Genomic DNA, 18,575 nt, shown 5'->3' with positions numbered 1-18,575 from the left:
GAAGGGGACTTCAACCTGGACAGCAATAGAAATAACCTGAAGATTAGTGAAGTGACATATGTGACAGCTAGATTTCCCTCTTATTCAGGTAATCTTCATTTTTAAAATCATATTTGAAGCCATGTTTTTAGCCCACTCCCTGTTTTATCCACAAGGGATAAATACATGAATAAGGCATGAAATAAGCATTTATGTATTCATACTTGTTCTGAATAAGATTTATCTAATTTTGACCATCACTGAGAAGCTGATGGTGAGCATTTATATTCATATAGTGCAGATGTCAGTCTCTAATTCTATAAGAAGTTCATTAGTGATGTAGCAATTAGATTAATCAGAACTTAAGAAAAGTATTTCAGGGATGACCACGATATTCTTGGGGAGTGATGCTCATATTCTTTTTGGCTTTCTTACCCATTCTTGATTGGTTGTTTTAAGAGATAATGTGGTGGAAAAATTCTGTACAGGATCAGCTGCAATTCAGGGTCAGTTTTAACCAGGTAGATAGATGACTTCTTTCAATTCAGTAAGCACATACTGAACAGCTCTAGGTTGTTTAATAAGTACTGTGCTAGATACTATGGTCTATATCAAAAAGTATGGTTCTTTATTTACTCTTTAAGGTTTTTTTTTGTGTGGTAATGAGTGAGTCTAAGAGGACAAGACTTACATATGTAAAATAATATGAAAACAATTCAAGATAATTCAGCAAAGAGTTCAATGGAACTGTTGGCTTGGCATAGTTTCAGTTTTCATGGAGGTAGCAGATCTTAAAATGGTTCTCAAAGGATGGATGATATTTGGAGATACACCACAAGAAGGACAGAGGTATTCCAAGTAGGGAACAATGTGAGAAAAAGCGCAGAGAGAAGAATAGCATAGTGGGCACTCAAAATAGTGAAATCTACTATGGTTGGAGTAGAGAGTACATTGGGAAATAGAAAAAGATACTAGGCTCATGTAAACATTTAAAATTATATACTGATTATGTATGTACATATGTATGTATGTGTATGTATAAGCTACTTGCTGATTTTGTGATATTTAAGTAGTGTGTGATGATACTGACTTTACAAATTTATCCATCCACTCGTGCATTCATATGGGAGGCTTTACACTGTCAGAAGGCTGTCAGTGCTTCCTTAAGAAAGCATCACCAAAGGGTACATGGACATGATAGCTAAATGAAAAGAAACACCAGGTGAAACTCTAAAAAGATTTTGTTTTGTTTCATTCTGATCTTTTTCTTTTTGTTTTTTGAATAGAGATTATCTGTGTTTCTTATAGAAAAATAAAACACAGACAAAAAAATTTCACCAACAAAACAATAACCACTAACATTGTGGTGTATTCTTCCACACTTTAAAAAATGTTAATATATATATATCTTAATTTAAAAAGTATGCTACTATTCAATATTTTGAATCCTAATTTTTTCACTTTTCCATATTTTTTTTACATTAACTATTTTTTTATTGATTTTGTATTAATATTACATTAAAAATATATATGTGAGGTCACATTCAACCCTACCCCCCCACCCCACCTCTCCCCCCACCCAGCAACACTCGTTCCCATCATCATGACACATCCATTGGATTTGGTAAGTACATCTTTGGGCACCTCTGCACCTCATAGTCAATGGTCCACATCATGGCCCATACTCTCCTCCATTCCATCCAGTGGGCCCTGTGAGGATTTACAATGTCCGGTGATTGCCTCTGAAGCACCATCCAGGGCAGCTCCATGTCCCAAAGACGCCTCCACCTCTCATCTCTTCCTGCCTTTCCCCATACCCATCAGCCACCATGTCCACTTTTCCCAATCCAATGCCACCTCTTCTATGTGGACATCGGATTGGTTGTGTCCATTGCACCTCTATGTCAAGAGGAGGCTCAGATTCCACATGGATGTTGGATGCAATCCTCCCACTTTCAGTTGTAATCACTCTAGGCTCCATGGTGTGGTGGTTGTCCTTCTTCAACTCCATCTTAGCTGAGTGTGGTAAGTCCAATACATCATATTGTAGGTGCTGGAGTCTGTTGAGGCTCAGGACCTGGCTATCACATTGTCAGTCCAGAGATTCAAATCCGCTAAATATATCTTAAACCCCAACATTAACTGCACCTCCATCACCTTAGCATGAAAGTCTTATGAAGGAAGATCCCAACTGAGTCCAGATTCATCACACATAAACACCAGTTCCAAAAAGGGGCTATCTGACCTGGTAGTTAACCCCATCGGCCATGACCATAATTCCCATGGGTCTCTTTAGCCCTCGAAGGAACTGATATCTGGGGGTTGTATCTGCTTTATCTGTCTCTCTGACTCTGCTCAGTTGTGCATGAGGGCAATCCTTCTGCCAGCCTCCAGACTCTTTTTTAGAAACTCGTAGCCATATAAACTCATTTCTCTTTTCCATTTCCCCCTTACTTTAGGTCAAACAGCATTTTAAAGTCATGTTATTTTATGTAGACAGGGATATTCTGCTGATCCACATTGAACCTTCCGTATAAGGTCATTTTCCAGTTGCATCATCAGTTGGTAATTGATAGTGGTCCCTCGGTGCCAGGGAGGCTCATCCCCGGGTGTCATGTCCCACGCTGGGGGAAGGCATTGCATTTACATGCTGAGTTTGGCTTCGAGACTGGCCACATTTGAGTAACATGAAGGCTGACAGGAGGAAATTCCCAGACACAATGTTGCTCTAGGCCTTGTTCTTATTTTAGGCTTATCAGCTCACAAGCATAGTCATTAGCATCAGGGGCTCACTGTTGAACCCTCACTCCCTCCCGGTCCCCGCCGCTGTACCTGGGTGACTGACGCTGCTCCCCTAGGGACCACAACAGAGCACCACTGGCCAGGAACCCAGTACCCCCCCTGCTGTGGTTTTTAATTGTTGCCACTATGAGTATATCCAAACATTACCATGCACCCTGGACATATGTTCTGTACAGCTCCCTGTCAGCCATATATCACCTGTCATTGGTATCCCATACCAGTATCCCTCCATTGCCATTGTTGAAACACTCTGTGATCCAGAACTCCCCAAAATTTGAAGCCCAATATAATGTCATGGTCCCTTACTAGGGAATGGCATATAGCGATGGATTTAAAGGTTAGATAAAGAACTTGGATAAAGTTAGATAAAGAACTTAGATAAAGAATGTTGACTTGAAAAAATTCTACATCCTTTTTTTTTTTTTTTGCCCCCTAATTATTCAGCTTCTCTTCACAGGAGTCCTAGACCACAGCAATGCATATATATAATATATAGCACTCCCATACATCCACCACAAAACCTTTTTCCTTCCACAGCGATACTCTTACACCCTATTCACATCATATTTACTTAACGTGATGTACAGAGTCTGAGACATTAGCTTTCTAACAAGGTGACATCTGTGCTTACATTATGGTGCATACTTTAGGATACACAGTTCTTTACATTCTTAGTTATCCTATGTTTTACATTATGGTTGACATTATCAGTCTGTCATCTCCTATATGTTATGGTGTAATATTACATGTTTTATATCCATCGTTGTGTACTCTCAAGAAACTCCTCTCTTACCCCCCATTTACCTTGGTTCCACACATTTAACGTCCATTTTCCCTTCCACCTTGGTGCCCACAGTGACAGCCAACCTCCGTTTCCTGAGGAGCCACTTCCAGAGAAAGATGGAATAGTGTTCAGGGCCTAACTTGCTCAACTGCCCCAGTGCCCTGGGAGCCACCCTTTCTCTCGAGGGATACAGTTCCCTCTATTTGGTGGCATTAGTCCTCCCCAGGATGTGGGTCCACCCCCACTCTCACTACTTGGGTTTCTACCCCGTGGTGACACCCACTCTGGCAGAATGAGCATTTAGACATTCCCCAGGAGCCCGTCCTGCATCAAACCCTCCCCTCCGAGCATTCTAAACAGGTAACCCTCTTTATTATATTTTGATATGATTTTCTCGGCATTTTACTCTCCACCAACATCTGACCCTCTCCTGTGTTCGTATACTACCCCTCCCTCCCCCCACTTTTGGGCAATGTTACCCATCCGTCCCTCCCCAGCCACCCTCAAACCCGCAAAGCCCCAAACAAAGGCAACCCCTTGCCCCCCTTTTATCTCTTCTTTGTGTTCATACTTACCACCATCTCATCTTAAATTCCAACCCTGCAGACATCGGCTCATATCCTTCCTCCACCCTCCGATTTCCTGTAAGCCTATCGTTCAGTCTCTTGCTATCTAAGGCAGCTTGTTTATTTCATATCATTGAGATCATGTAGTATTTGTCCTTCAATGTCTGGGTTGCTTCACTCAACATAAGGTTCTCAAGATTCATCCATGTTATCACATGTGTTTGTAGTGTGTTTGTTCTTACAGCCGAGTAGTATTCCATTGTGTGTATATACCACATTTTATTGATCCACTCATCTGTTGATGGGCATTTGGGTTGATTCCAACTTTTGGCAATAGTGAACAATGCTGCTATGAACATTGGTGTACATACATCTGTTTGTGTCCTTGTTTTCAGTTCTGCTGGGTATATACCCAGCAGTGGTATTGCTGGGTCATATGGTAAATCTATGGCTAGTTTTTTGAGAAACCGCCATACTGTTCTCCAGAATGGTTGGATCCTTCTGCATTCCCACCAGCAATGGATGAGTGTTCCCCTTCCTTCACATCCTCTCCAGGACTTGTATTCTTCTGTTTTTTTCATAGCTGCCAATCTTATGGGTGTAAGATGGTATCTCATTGTGGTTTTAATTTGCATTTCCCTGATAGCTAGAGATTTGGAGCATTTTTTCATGTGCTTTTTTGCCATTTGTATTTCTTCTTCGGAGAAGTGTCTGTTTAAGTCTTTTTCCCATTTTTTAAATGAGTTGTTTATCTTTTTATTTTCAAGATATAGAAGTTCTTTATATATGCACGTTATAAGTTTCTTATCAGATATATGATTGCCAAATATTTTCTCCCACTGTGTGGGCTCCCTTTTTACTTTCTTGACAAACTCCTTTGAGGTGCAGAAGGCTTTAATTTTGAGGTAGTCCCATTTATCTATTAGTTCTTTTGCTGCTCGTGCTTTTGGTGAGATATTCATAAATCCATTTCCTATTACAAGGTCCTGTAGATGTTTCCCTACACTGCTTTCTAAGGTTTTTATGGTCTTGGCTCTTATATTTAGGTCCTTGATCCATCTTGAGTTGATCTTTGTATAAGGTGTGAGATGGTAATCCTCTTTCATTCTTCTACATATGGCTATCCAGTTCTCCAGACACCATTTGTTGAATAGGCCACTCTCTCCCAGTTGAGAGGGTTTGGTGGCTTTATCGAATATTATGTGGCTGTATATGTGAGGTTCTATATCAGAGCTTTCAATTCGATTCCATTGGTCTATGTGTCTCTCCTTATGCCAATACCATGCTGTTTTCACCACCGTAGCTTTATAGTATGTTTTGAAGTCAGGTAGTGTGATTCCTCCAATTTCGTTTTTCTTTTTCAGTATGTCTTTGGCTATTCGGGGTCTCTTTCCTTTCCAAATAAATTTCATAGTTAGTTTTTCTAGTTCCTTAAAGAAGGCTGCATTGATTTTTATTGGGATTGCATTGAATGTGTAGATCAGTTTTGGTAGGATAGACATCTTAATAATATTCAGTCTTCCTATCCATGAACAAGGAATAGTCTTCCATTTATTCAGGTCTTCTTTGATTTCCTTGAACAATCTTGTATAGTTCTCGGTGTATAAGTTCTTTACCTCTTTAGTTAAATTTATTCCTAAGTATTTGATTTTTTTATTTACTATTGTGAATGGTATTTGTTTCTTGATTTCCTCCTGATCTTGCTCATTATTAGTGTACAGAAATGCTACTGATTTTTGCGCATTGATCTTATAACCTGCGACTTTACTAAACTCATTTATTTTTTTTTTTTTAGCTTTTAAAATTATTTATTTATTTATTTATTTTTTTATTAATTTTTTTTATTTTTTATTGACTTTGTAATAATATTACATTAAAAATATATATGTGAGGTCCCATTCAACCCCACCCCCCCACCCCCCCTCTCCCCCCCCCCAACAACACTCGTTCCCATCATCATGACACATCCATTGGATTTGGTAAGTACATCTTTGGGCACCTCTGCACCTCATATACATTGGTTCACATCATGGCCCATACTCTCCTCTATTCCATCATGTAGGCCCTGTGAGGATTTACAATGTCCGGTGATTACCTCTGAAGCACCATCCAGGGCAGCTCCATGTCCCGAAGATGCCTCCACCTCTCATCTCTTCCTGCCTTTCCCCATACCCTTTGTCCATTATGTCCACTTTTCCCAATCCAATGCCACCTCTTCTATGTGGACACTGGATTGGTTGTGTCCATTGCACCTTTATGTCAAGAGGAGGCTCAGATTCCACCTGGATGCTGGATGCAATCCTCCCATTTTCAGTTGTAATCACTCTAGGCTCCATGGTGTGGTGGTTGTCCTTCTTCACCTCCATCTTAGCTGAGTGTGGTAAGTCCAATAAATCAGATTGTAGGTGCTGGAGTCTGTTGAGGCTCAGGATCTGGCTATCACATTGTCAGTCCAGAGATTCAAATCCCCTAAATATATCTTAAACCCCAACATTAACTGCACCTCCAGCACATTAGCATGAAAGTCTTATGAAGGGAGATCCCATCTGAGTCCAGATTCATCACACATAAACACCATTTCCAAAGAGGGGCCATCTGCCCTGGTAGTTAACCCCATCGGCCATGACCATAACTCCCATGGTAAACTCATTTATGAGTTCTAGAATCTTCGTTGTACATCTCTCAGGGTTTTCTATGTATAGGATCATGTCATCTGCAAATAATGAAATTTTGACTTCTTCCTTTCCAATTTGAATGCCTTTTATTTCTGGTTCTTGCCTCAGTGCTCGAGCAAGTACTTCTAAGACAATGTTAAATTGGAGCGGAGACAGTGGGCATCCTTGCCTTGTTCCTGAGTTTAGAGGGAAGGAGTCTAGGATTTCTCCATTGTAAACAATATTGGCTTTAGGTTTTTCATATATACTCTTTATCATGTTCAAAAAATTTCCTTGTATTCCAATCTTTTGGAGTGTTTTTATCAAGAAAGGGTGCTGTATTTTGTCAAATGTTTTTCTGCATCAATAGATATAATCATGTGATTTTTTTTCCTTCAATCTGTTTATATGGTGTATTACGTTGATTGATTTTCTTATGTTGAACCATCCTTGCATACCTGGGATGAATCCCACTTGGTCGTGGTGTATAATACATTTAATGTGTTGTTGAATACGATTAGCAAGTATTTTGTTAAGTATTTTTGCGTCTAGATTCATTAGAGAAATTGGTCTGTAATTTTCCTTTCTTGTGATGTCTTTGTTTGGCTTTGGTACTAGGGTAATGTTGGCATCATAGAAGGAGTTGGGTAATGTTCTTTCTGTTTGGATGGTTTGGAATAGTTTCAGCAGGATTGGTGTCAGTTCTTTTCGGAATGTTTTGTAGAATTCACCTGTGAAGCCATCTGGCCCTGGGCTCTTCTTAGTTGGGAGATTTTTAATAACTGATTCTATCTCTCTGCTTGTGGTTGGTTTGTTAAGATCATCAATTTCTTCTTTTGTCAATATGGGCTGCTTATGTGTTTCTAGGAATTTGTCCATTTCCTCTAGATTGTCATTTTTGTTGGAATATAGTTTTTCAAAATATCGTCTTATCATAGTCTTTATTTCTGTGGGGTCAGTGGTGATATCGCCTTTCTCATTTCTTATTTTGTGTATTTGCATCTTCTCTCTTTTTTTCTTTGTTAGTGTTGCTAAAGGTTTGTCAATTTTGTTAATCTTCTCAAAAAACCAGCTCTTGGTCTTGTTTATCTGTTCAAGTGCTTTCTTATTTTCTATTTCATTTAGTTCTGCTCTTATCTTTGTTATTTCCTTCCTTCTTCTTTCTGTTGGGTTACTTTGTTGTTGTTTTTCTAATTCCTTCAAATGTGCAGTTAGTCCTTCAATTTTTGCTCTTTCTTCTTTTTTGATATATGAATTTATGGCTATAAACTTCCCTCTCAGTACTGCTTTTGCTGCATCCCATAAATTTTGGTATGTTGTGTTATCATTATCATTTGTTTCAAGGTAGTCATTGATTTGTTTTGAGATTTCCTCTTTGATCCACTGTTTTTCTAAGAGTGTGCTGTTTAATTTCCAAATCGTGGTGTGAAATCTAGGCTTCTGTCCCTTGCAAATCTCCAGCTTGAGTCCACTGTGGTCAGAGATAATGTTTTGTATGATTTCAATCTTTCTGAATTCGTTCAGCCTTTCTTTGTGGCCTAGCATATGATCTATCTTGGAGAATGATCCATGTGCGCTTGAGAAAAATGTATATCCTGCTGTGTTTGGGTATAGCGATCTATATATATCTATTAGATCCAGCTCCTCTAATATACTATTCAGAATTTTTGTTTCTTTGGTGATTCTCTTTTGAGATGTTCTGTCCAGAGTTGATAGTGGTGTATTAAAATCTCCCACTATAATTGTAGATGTATCTATTCTTTCACTTAGTTTTTCCAGCATTTGCCTGATGTATTTAGAGGCACCCTTGTTAGGGGCATAGATATTTATGATTGTTCGATCTTCTTGACAGATTTTCCCTTTCACTAAAATGTAGTATCCTTCTTTGTCTCTCACAATTGTTTCACATTTAAAGTCTATTTTGTCTGATATTAATATAGCTACTCCTGCCTTTTTTTGGTTATTGTTAGCTTGTATGATTGTTTTCCAGCCATTCACTTTCAATCTCCATGCGTCTCTGGGCCTAAGATGTGTCTCTTGTAGACAGCATATGGATGGGTCATATTTCCTTATCCAGTGTCCCAGTCTGAATCTTTTGATAGGTGAGTTTAATCCATTGACATTCAGTGTTATTACTATCAAGGAATTATTTGTGCTAGCCATATTTTGATTGGATTTGTGTTTGTCATATTTTGTTTGTATATTTTTTTTGTCTTTTTTGTTATTGTTGTTGGTCTTATACTCTCCTCCAACTCTGCCTTTCCTGTTTTTTCCTTTCTTCCTGTAGAACTCCCTTTAGAATTTCTTGAAGGGGAGGTTTCTTGTTGGTATACTCTTTCAGTTTCTGTTTGTCTGCGAATATTTTGAACTCTCCATCATGTTTGAATGCTAATTTAGCAGGATAGAGTATTCTTGGTTGGAAATTTCTTTCCTTTAGTACCTTGACTATATCATACCACTGCCTTCTTGCCTCCATGGTTTCAGAGGAGAAATCAGCACTTAATCTAATTGAGCTTCCCTTGTATGTGATGGTTTTCTTTTCTCTTGCTGCTTTTAGGATTTTCTCTTTGTCTTGAGCATTGGATAATTTGACAAGTATATGTCTTGGGGTGGGCCTGTTGGGGTTTATGACTTGTGGAGTGCGCTGTGCTTCTTGGATATGTACATCTGTCTCTTTCAGTAGATTTGGGAAGTTTTCAGCCATTATTTCCTGCAACATTCCTTCTGACCCCTTTCCCTTCTCTTCACCTTCTGGAATGCCTATAATACGTATGTTTGAGCGTTTTCCATTGTCATTCAGGTCCCTAAATCCTAATTGGATTTTTTCTATCTTCTTATTGACCCCTTCTACTATCTGTTTGATTTCTGAAGTACTGTCTTCCACATCACTAATTCTCTGCTCTGTCTCTTCTAGTCTGCTGATATTTGCTGCAAGTGTATTTTTGATTCCTTGAACTGTGGTGTTCATTCCCATCATATCTGTTATGTTTTTTCGTATGTCTGCAATTTCCCCTCCAAGTGATGTCTTCATGTTGTTAACCTCTTTCATTACTTCGTCAAATTTGTCGGTGATAAATGTTCTGAGATCTTTCATTGCTTGTGCCAAGTTTTGCTCCCCTTCAGGATTATTGGTTTGTTGATTGGATTCAGCCATGTTTTCCTGATTACTGGTTTGGTTTGTAGATTTTTGTTGCTTTCTGGTCATCTCTTTATCTTGATGGATTTAATCAGTTCCTTAGGTTCTTTGTCTGCTCTTGGAGGTTAATTAGCTGTTATTTTTGCATAGGTGTTATATCTTCTCTTTATCACTTTTTTCTTCTTATTCTAGTTTCTTGTTGGTTAAGTTCACTTTAAAGGAAAGTATTAGTGTTGGGGGAAGGCAATTGTGTAAGCAAGGGAAAAGTGTAAAGTAATATTGGTGATATATGTTAACAAAGCAAGAATATGAGATCTGGGAGGATGGAGGTTAGATTTATGTAAATTGTGTAGAGTTATAGCAGTAGGTAGAGTACCTATTATGAGGTAGGTGATTGAATATGGGAGGATTATGGTATGAGCTAAAAAGCTATTGATTTCGTGAGAGAGGGAAAGAGAAAAAAAATGGTAATAGTTTCAAGAGTGGATAACAGACAGAAAACAAAACATAAGTATTAGAAATTAAGACTTAGACCCTTCGTGGATCGAAGAAAGGGAGGTGGGAGGTGGAATATGGGAGAGCCAGTAGATGGTGGCTGATATCAAGATGTAGGGGAAAGAGGATAGTGCAGGTAGGCTAAATCAGTTCAGACAGAAATGAGGCAGTGGAGGATGAGAAAACCCCAGCGAATGTGAGGTGTTTCCTGCCGCACCTATTTTATAATTGAGTTAAAATAAACTAAGTAGAATATGAGGGACAAGAGGGAGAGAGACAACAGAGAAAAAGAAAGAAAGAAAGAAAAAAAAAAAGAAAGTGGGGGGGAAGGGACGAGAGGAGGAAAGTAAAAGGGGATGGGCAAGGGGTGGGGAACAGATAGGGGAAAGAAAAAAAAAAACAGATATGCACGACCCAGAATTAAAGCACCCACTTCACAGCACCTACCACGAAAAAAAGCCTTAAATAACTGAGTAAAAGAAAGACTTTGGGGGATACGCTGTGAGAGAAGACTAGGGGATAATGCGGTGTTAGCAATCAGGAAATTGAAAAAAGTAAAGAATAAGTCAAAATGAAAATAAAAACAAAACAAAATGAAACGATAAGGAAAGAACGCCAACGTTGAAGGCTAGGGCATTTAAGGACCTCAGATGGACCTCAGTGCGTGATGGATTCAGGGATGAAAAGTCTGAGATATTGAGGTCTCAAGAGATGTGAGTCTCTGTGGTGTGGGCCACCAGATTTTAGGGAATTCAGACTTGGCACTCTCCAATCTGGTCTACAGGAAGCCTGGGAGCCCCGCAGTGTAACACAGCCCTCAGGGATCCCCTCAGCTGGGTGCCAGCCTTAAGGGGGAAGTCAGATCCGCAAACTTTATATTATGACTGAACCCTGCAATTCATTTACTTAGCTGGGCTCATTAGTATATTTCACTTCAGCTTTTAGACAGCTCCCGTCCTGTGATTCCAAGCCTCTGCCACTGGAGGGCGCCTCTACACCGCAGCCACTTTGCTAGTACAGATCTGAAGCCCGGCCTGTGACGCCGAAAACAGATTCGAAAATCGGATTTACCAAGCTTCGCAAAATATTCCCTAATCTGCTTCCAGACGTATCCCCCTCCCTTGCCGCAGCCTAATACAACTTTCTGATTACTTCTCTTTATTGCCTACAGCCTATTTGGGTCAGAGACCAGCTGCCGGGCTTTTGGGGGCGGGGCTTCAGGCGGAAGCACTGTTGTTTATGTTCGCAATCACAAGTTTCTCCCGCTTCACAACAAAGCACCGTCTATCTTCCCAAATCGCACTGCAAAGGCAACCCGTCGCATCAACCCGTGCCCAGCTCGCCCAGAGCTCGTGAACTCCTCGAGAGCTCAGAGCCGTCTAAAAGCCACCTGCAGCAGGGAGGAGCCCGCGCGCGGGTCTCACCCACAGGCAATAGAACCCAAACTATATCTACTAGACCAATCCTCTCCGTTACCTTTCCACCCAATCAATGTCCAGGCACTTCTGCCCTGCAAAAATCCCGAAAGAGCCCGGCCTTGGAGAGCCTGCAGCCGCGCCCAACCGTCTCCTCCCGGGACCTACCGCAAAGGCAAGTTCACTCAGCGACCATCTTGCCTCCTTCACTTTTCAATATTTTGTGAACTGCTTTTCAAAACATAGGCATGATTATGAAGACTCACCTTAGCTTACTTTGCCATCTTTCCATTCACCTCAGCTTCCCTGATTTTTAGGGTCTACATTCAGAGGGCAGGTTGAAAGAAAGTATCAGTGGTCAAGTTTGAAGTATGTAGCATCTACACACTTGAGAATAAATATGTTTATAGGGCATCTTTGGTTCAACGTGCAATATTAAATGTAGTGCGGAGTATGACCTAAGTTACTATCTTGCAGGCAATATGTCTTGGGGATGGGAGACAAGTTGTCCAATATTGAAAGGATTGTTATCAATGTATATGAAGCCACAAAATGTATCTTATCTAGAATGCTATTAATAAAAAAAATTTGTGTTTAAGATTTCAAATGTCTCTGAGGTTGATGAACTTTCTATACTTGGTCTTCATAACTCTTTTTATGTCAGATTATCTAGTTGTGCAGTCCAAATGATAAATGGAGGGGTCCAGAAAGAAATACATAAAACACACTGAATTGATTAGGTTTACTTAATTTAAGTATAAGATACACTAATAAATCAAGGTTGTTTTCACTGAGAAGATGCAAGTCCACATGAAAATATTTCTTCTAAGGTTGTATAATTCACAATCAGAGATTTTGATCTACTCACTTTACTATTTTAATTAAGTGCCTATATTGTAGAATTTTTATATAACTTATTCAAATTTTACATTCATTATATCACTCATCATTAATTGAAATTAAACTGAAAATGTTATTGCAATGTTGTTTTCCTTTGAATTCTTCCCATTTTGAAAACTGTATGTCTCAGACATAAAAAAAAAAGTAGCTTGATTCATATGGTAACTATGAAATGAGTTACTTTTGTTAATAAATTATTTCATTTTTTAAAATTTCGCATCAAAACATCTGTGAACTTAGAAATCCTTAATATTGTTTATAATTTTGATTGATGCTTTCTTCAGGTGATAATTCAGGATGATGGCCCTGAAAAATTGGACCCCAAATATTTTGGAGAGTTGCTTGCTGATCTAAGCCGTAAGAATACAGATTTATATCACTGCTTATTAGAACATTTGCAGAGAATTGGAGGAAGGTAATATAGACATATCATTTACCACTGTCTTGTAGTTATCAAGCATTCTATAATACTGTAATATTTTAATGGGAAAAAAGAGCAACTATACAAGTATAACTAAACAAACGTCTAATTTTTAAGAATTAAGATACTGTTCAAGCTTTTTGCAGGATGTCAGAAACTATTGGCATTCTTTAAGGGGAGAACTTTAAGAAACTCATCAGACAGAGTGACCATACCAACCCTTTTAATATCAGTCTAGAATTCTGTGTATCTTCCTTTGTAGTTCACTTTGACTGTGCCATGTGAATATATCTATAAAAGTATCATATTGTAAAATCCAGAAGTATGTAGTGTTATAGTGCTTAAGTACTATGCTTCTGAATCCAGAGTTCATATCTTGGGTTCAAGTGCTAGCTTTTGTTACATACTAGATATATAATACCAGACAAATTATTTAAACTGTATGTGCCTTAGTTTTTTTTGTCTGTAAAATAAAGATTTTAATAATAGAGATTTGCTGTAAGGAATAAATGAATTGATATTTGTACTAACATACAAGATCAGCATCATGTGGGAAGTTGTTAGAAATAGACCTACAGAATCAAAATCTCATAGAGTAGGACTTAGCAATCTGTGTTTCAACAAGCCCTCCAGAAGATTCGAACTCATGCTCAAATTTGATAGCTTCTGACCTAAGGTTACAACACTGGCAAAATTTGGGAAAGGAACAAACACTGTGCCTATTTCTTTGCTTTGGGCAAATCACTTAACCTTCCACCTACTAGATATGTAACATCAGGCAAATTGTTTAAGATGGTGAAGATTAATTTAAAGGAATTATCAGTTTTTTAAATTATCAACTATCAAAAGGACGCAAGATTTAGAATGATGTGACATTGTTCAAATTTTGCCTAAGAAAAATTATATTTGTATGAATTACAGGACAGAATAATATTTGTGTTTTGTACTGCTCAACAAACATTCAGAGCACTGGGCCTTGACAATGCAGCTGTTCAATAAGGGCTTACGGAATGAGAGTTAAATATATTCCAAATTCATTAGGTCCATACTAATTAGAAATAGAGAGAGTAACTGAGCAAGGAAAGTTTTCTTAATGAGCGTCCAGGTAAAGGTGTAATTCAAGGCTTTGAAATAAATTCCTCTCATTGTGAGGTTTTGATTAACATACCTAAATGTGTAACCACTGCAAAGCTTTGCATTAAATTCCCAGAGTAGCTAAAAATACCTAAAAGAAAATGGAAAACTAGTGTCTCCACATTAGTAAACATTCAGATTCGAGAAGGTCTCATAATGTCTTGGTGCTTAAGAGTTTCTGTTTGTCAAAGAGTTGCAGTTTCTTTTTCTTCATCCTTTCCTTCTTTTATTTTTCTGTATTTCCTTCCTTTTCTAAAAAGTGAGAAGGCATATAATAAGTGCCACTCTGTTTCTTTTTCTTCCGAGTGTAAATCTAGCCACCATCCCCAGTATGTAATGGATGTGATCAACACTGAGCTTTCCACCTTCCTGCTCTGCTGTTTCCACTTTTTCCCTCTCTTCCTCCTCTTTTGTCTCCACTTTCTCCTCTTTCCAAATTGTACTTCAGCAATGAATGCGATGCACAATCAGAAACAAGGAAGATTGTCCCATAAACCCAATCATTAAAATTACAAGTTTTAACTGCTGTTGATTGCTCCTCGATTTGTCTCTTTGTTTTGCTTTCTTATTTATATAAAGAAGTAAGTGACTAGGGGGCATGTATATTAGATTGGCATTGAAATGGATAAAGAAATATTAGTTTCTTTTATAACATAAAATGTCTATTAATACCTTCATGATTACATGAAGTTAATGAAAGTTAATGAAAGTAGTTAATGAAAGACTACTAAAACTGCATTGTGAATCATATTTGTTTTACATATATACACACACACATATATGTATATGTATGTATGTAGTATGTGGTTATTTTAATAAAATTTTAACAAAACACTTGACAATATTTCCATTTTTGTTAAGGACTTCCTAAAATTTCTATTTTGGACAACACAAGAAATACCACATACACACACACAGACAAGAGCACATAAGCAGTCGTGCCTCAGGAAGCAGAAACTTCAGTTCTCATTTTCCACACCAGCTTATATATTTTTATAAACACATGTAAGAGATTTCACACAGTGAGTGTCCCACGTATCTTTGTAAGCAATATGTTACTGATGAGCAATTACAAAGAAGGTAAAGGTAAGAGCCAATGTACCAATTTATCTCAAAAATACTTCTCTGGTATACTGAAGGTATGGCATCCATATATCTAGGATTTTCTAAGACTGTCTTACTTTCAAATATTCTGTCTTGCCATCAGAATATGTGTACTTGTTTTTTGGTTTGAGAAATATGTTCTCCATATATATTCAGGTACTAATTCCTCTACGGATTATAGGGGAGCAAGGAAGCAAAAATACTCTTTGGCACACTGACAACACTAGAATTTTGTCCTTCCCAACTTGTACCATCCCCAGAGAAGCAAGTGCCAGATTGGTATAGCCATTAAAATTCTGCTGCAGTATTTGCCTACTTAGCTTGACTCCACAAAGTGACTTCGATTCCCGTGGCCAACATCCACTAGATTTTGATGCTGAAAATTGTAATTTAGCACTAGAATTTTGGTCACTTTGCTTAAGGTTTGGTCTCTATGTAAAAATACAAATACCCTTCAAGCTTCATCACTGCCATATATAGTCTAGTCTAGGTAAAATGAATTACTCGGTCTTGCTTTGCAAGTTTTGATTTTGATAAGGAGGGTATAGAGAACATGAATATACAGGAGAAGCTAGAATCAGCACTGACATGGAACCATACAAGGAAAAAAGGGAAGTAGAACTAGAGATAAAAATGTTCACTTATTTATCCAAAAAGGTAAAATTTATTATAAGCACCAGGGCAACTACATCTAGCTACAAATTGACTAGAACTAATGGATAGTACTAACTAATTCTGCATAATTGTTTTGTTTCTGAGATTTTGTTCATTTTAAATAAATGAGCTAATTGCAGGAAAATAATCTGTATTTTTGCCAAGTACTGTATCATTTTAGGTTTTAAAATTTCATTTATGATTACAAATTGACTTAGTGTTATTTTGATATATCAAAAAGTAAGATAAAATTAAGAGAACACTAACATTTACATATGATCAATGAATACATTTTCCTAAGTTTGTCTATCTTGTATTTTCATTCTTGTAGCAAACAGGACTTTGAGTCTACAGATGAGGTAAGTACAAAAGTAGTTGAAAGATCAAATATAGTTACTAATAAAGGTAGATTCTGATATTCACAAAAACAATATTCCTTCAGTTTGGTACCTTTATTAGACTGAAAGCACAAGTTAGTGAAAGAAACATGATCATTTTGCGTTTAAAATTATTTAATCATTGGTACCTTTGTAATGTCTATAAGAATAATAATCATACACAAAAGATAAAATGTTTATCAGCTGTCACTTTATGATTTAATTTTCTCTTTGCTTATCAGAACAATATTTAAAATTTTGTTAACCACTGACTCTAAGCTTTAGAAAACTGAAATCTAAATTATTAACTAGATTAATCATAAATTTAGTTTTAATGTGTGCTAGCTTTGAAATCTTGTAAACCCATGCCAAATTGGTTACATCTTGAAATAATTTTTTTAAAAATATTAATTCTATTACATTTGTATATTTTGTTAATAATTGCCTTAAATGGAATGTCATCAAATAGAGAAAAAAACTGATTTCAATGCAATGAAAAGCACATTTGGCTCCTTTGTGCTGTTTTGATCTTTATTTTTAATGTATTGGTATACTTCATTCATTACAATAATTTAGTTAGTTGTAAATTGCATTCAAAAAGTACTGATTTCAATCCAGCTTCTTACTTAAAATTAGTTGAAGTTACTCAATGTTGCTGTCATAATACCACAATCTTTCTAAAGTTGCCAGGTTTTATGTAAATTCACAACAAACTCTATAGCATCCCTAATTTTGTTTTATTCCCCAAATTTTGCATTATTTTTGAAAAATCAGCCTTTAAAGTATTATGTCTACCAACCAATAAAACTTTCACTTAGAAAGATACACTGCAATAAAATGTATAATAGGATTTAATAGGCCATTCTTTTTTATTGGAGAAATTGTAGGTTTAAAGAAAAGCCATGCATAAAATACAGAGTTCCCATATACCACCTTATTATTAACACCTTGCTTTAGTGTGGTACATTTGTTTTGACTAATGACAGAAGATTTTTATAATTGTAGTATGCAATGTTTTATTGGTTGCCCAGAGCTTTTCCCTAAAATGCTTACAATTGAGGGCTTTTTCCATGGTGTTAGTATAATCGATTTTTTAAAAAGTAAGAACCAATAAAGCTAGAAATGAAGTTCATAGAAACTATTGCCAAAAAAGTGAATTAATATTTTAATGTCTCTAAAATATGTTCTTTTCCACAAATGTCCATGGTCTGCTAAACCTAAGATTAAAATACTAATGTGTATCTGCTCAGTAGATGTCTGTCTTTCTCTTACAGTCAGAAGATATTGAATCATTGATTCCTAAAGGACTGTCCGAGTTTACAAAACAGCAAATTCGCTATATTCTGCAGGTGAGAAGGTTAAGGACTGGAAGTGGGAGACAAACACTAACAAACCACTAGTCTAAGATGCTTCCCTTAAATAAGAATATGAAATTATAAAAATTTCCTGTTTTGAAATAGTTGATTATTCTATGACTAAACAGTTGTATTATAAATTAGTCAGGTCATCAAAAATGGGTATTGGATGACACTGTGAAGAGAAACATTCTAGAACTATTCCCTGCTGTGGAAGGCCTGAATTCTCTCCTTAGTGCTGTAGCACAAGCAAAATCTAACCCACAGCCTTTGCTCTCTGTTTCTCCATTCCACCTTTTACTCCACCCCATCACAGGCCATTCCAGCAGTGAAAGATAGAAAAACCAGTGCCTTGCTATTCGCAATTTGTAGAAAGCTAGAGACTATTGGAGCAGTAAGTTCCCCTAAGATGAAGGGAGAGGCTACAGATCAAGATAGGTGCTAAGGAAATACGAATAGAAAGAAAAAATACAAGTATTTGCAAGAAAAAATGCTAACGATAATTTAGCGTTGTCTAGTGAGATCAATTTTTAAGTTTAATATTCGGTCTCAGACATTTGCTGACCATGCAGGTATTGAACAACTGTGACCTATTTGTGGAAATTAAATGAAATATTTTTAGTGGCACATAGTCTGTTATAGAAAGAAGAGGGGTATGTGGAATATATATGGTCCTTAGAAACTCATCTTGGTGACATTCTTGAAATTATCTCTGATGATGTGTGTTCTAGGCCTATTTCTTTAGAAAATGTTTTCTGAGAATTTTTGCATCTAAGTTCATGGGTTAATATTCGTCTGT

At 37.2% G+C, this 18,575-nt stretch overlaps 1 protein-coding gene across 1 annotated transcript in view; it reads left to right on the top strand.

Annotated features, from left to right (window-relative positions):
- POF1B (POF1B actin binding protein) overlaps positions 1-18,575 on the top strand; it is a 223,606-nt gene that overhangs the window by 94,017 nt on the left and 111,014 nt on the right. Inside the window, exons 6-8 of the mRNA XM_058291189.2 lie at positions 13,016-13,146; positions 16,376-16,403; positions 17,696-17,770. Coding sequence (XP_058147172.1) covers positions 13,016-13,146; positions 16,376-16,403; positions 17,696-17,770 — 234 coding nt within the window. The remainder of the gene's footprint in view (positions 1-13,015; positions 13,147-16,375; positions 16,404-17,695; positions 17,771-18,575) is intronic.

This window comes from Dasypus novemcinctus, chromosome X, assembly GCF_030445035.2.
Source record: "Dasypus novemcinctus isolate mDasNov1 chromosome X, mDasNov1.1.hap2, whole genome shotgun sequence".
NCBI lineage: Eukaryota > Metazoa > Chordata > Mammalia > Cingulata > Dasypodidae > Dasypus > Dasypus novemcinctus.
This window is presented reverse-complemented; position numbering and strand designations above follow the sequence as displayed.